The 716-nt window shown below is 36.9% G+C and overlaps 1 protein-coding gene across 1 annotated transcript in view; it reads right to left on the bottom strand.

Moving 5' to 3' along the window:
• Positions 1 to 716, bottom strand: part of LOC119594533 (protein pigeon-like) — a 22,146-nt gene that overhangs the window by 20,358 nt on the left and 1,072 nt on the right. Inside the window, exon 2 of the mRNA XM_037943564.1 lies at positions 266 to 447. Coding sequence (XP_037799492.1) covers positions 266 to 447 — 182 coding nt within the window. The remainder of the gene's footprint in view (positions 1 to 265; positions 448 to 716) is intronic.

The following is a 716-nucleotide window of genomic DNA, read 5'->3' as shown; positions in this document are numbered from 1 at the left end:
TATGTGTCTTAACTAATTGACTGGTAATCTATGAGTTTTCCCATGATTAAGTTGGTCTTCCCCTTTGATAATATGAGATGTGCAGTGTTTTTTCATCTAAAATATTTCTCATCTTATCAATGGAGACATTCTAGCTATCCTTTTATATACAGGAAGAACTCTGCATTACATATATATCAAATTTCCAGAGGTTAGTGTATTACATACAATTATTTTATATCCTTAACTATAACACACAAAGCCTATATTTTTTTTAATGATTTACCTGAGTGCACTGAAGATCAGGAGTTGCAATAGCAATCTGTGTAGCAAAGGCAAGTGAACTGGTGGCTCCTTCAGGCCCACCATCACCAGAGCTGTCTGCTGGCCCTCTCACAAGCACCTCCTCTTCCCAGCGGCACAGGAGAGAACCATCCTCAATTTCGCCAATCCACTCGAAGTTTGAATCTGAAAATTAAATCAATGTCATATTTTGTACACAGGTCCACATCTTGGGTGACTTGGTATCAGTTTTAGTTCAGAAGGGAACAGTATGAAGCAATGCTGGCTCTCTTTACTCTGACACAGGCCAAAAAAAACATTCTGTTATATCCTTGTGGGGTCCTACTAACCCAATTTTAATTGTTGTTAGCTTACTTATAAATCAAACAAGCATCTTTTGTTTAATCTGAGATATATTATGCCTTCATTTATCAACCGATAGATTCCATGTAATA

This window comes from Penaeus monodon, chromosome 34 (assembly GCF_015228065.2).
Source record: "Penaeus monodon isolate SGIC_2016 chromosome 34, NSTDA_Pmon_1, whole genome shotgun sequence".
Taxonomy (NCBI): Eukaryota; Metazoa; Arthropoda; class Malacostraca; order Decapoda; family Penaeidae; genus Penaeus; species Penaeus monodon.
The sequence above is the reverse complement of the archived record's forward strand: the minus strand, read 5'-3'. Positions and strand labels throughout refer to the sequence as shown.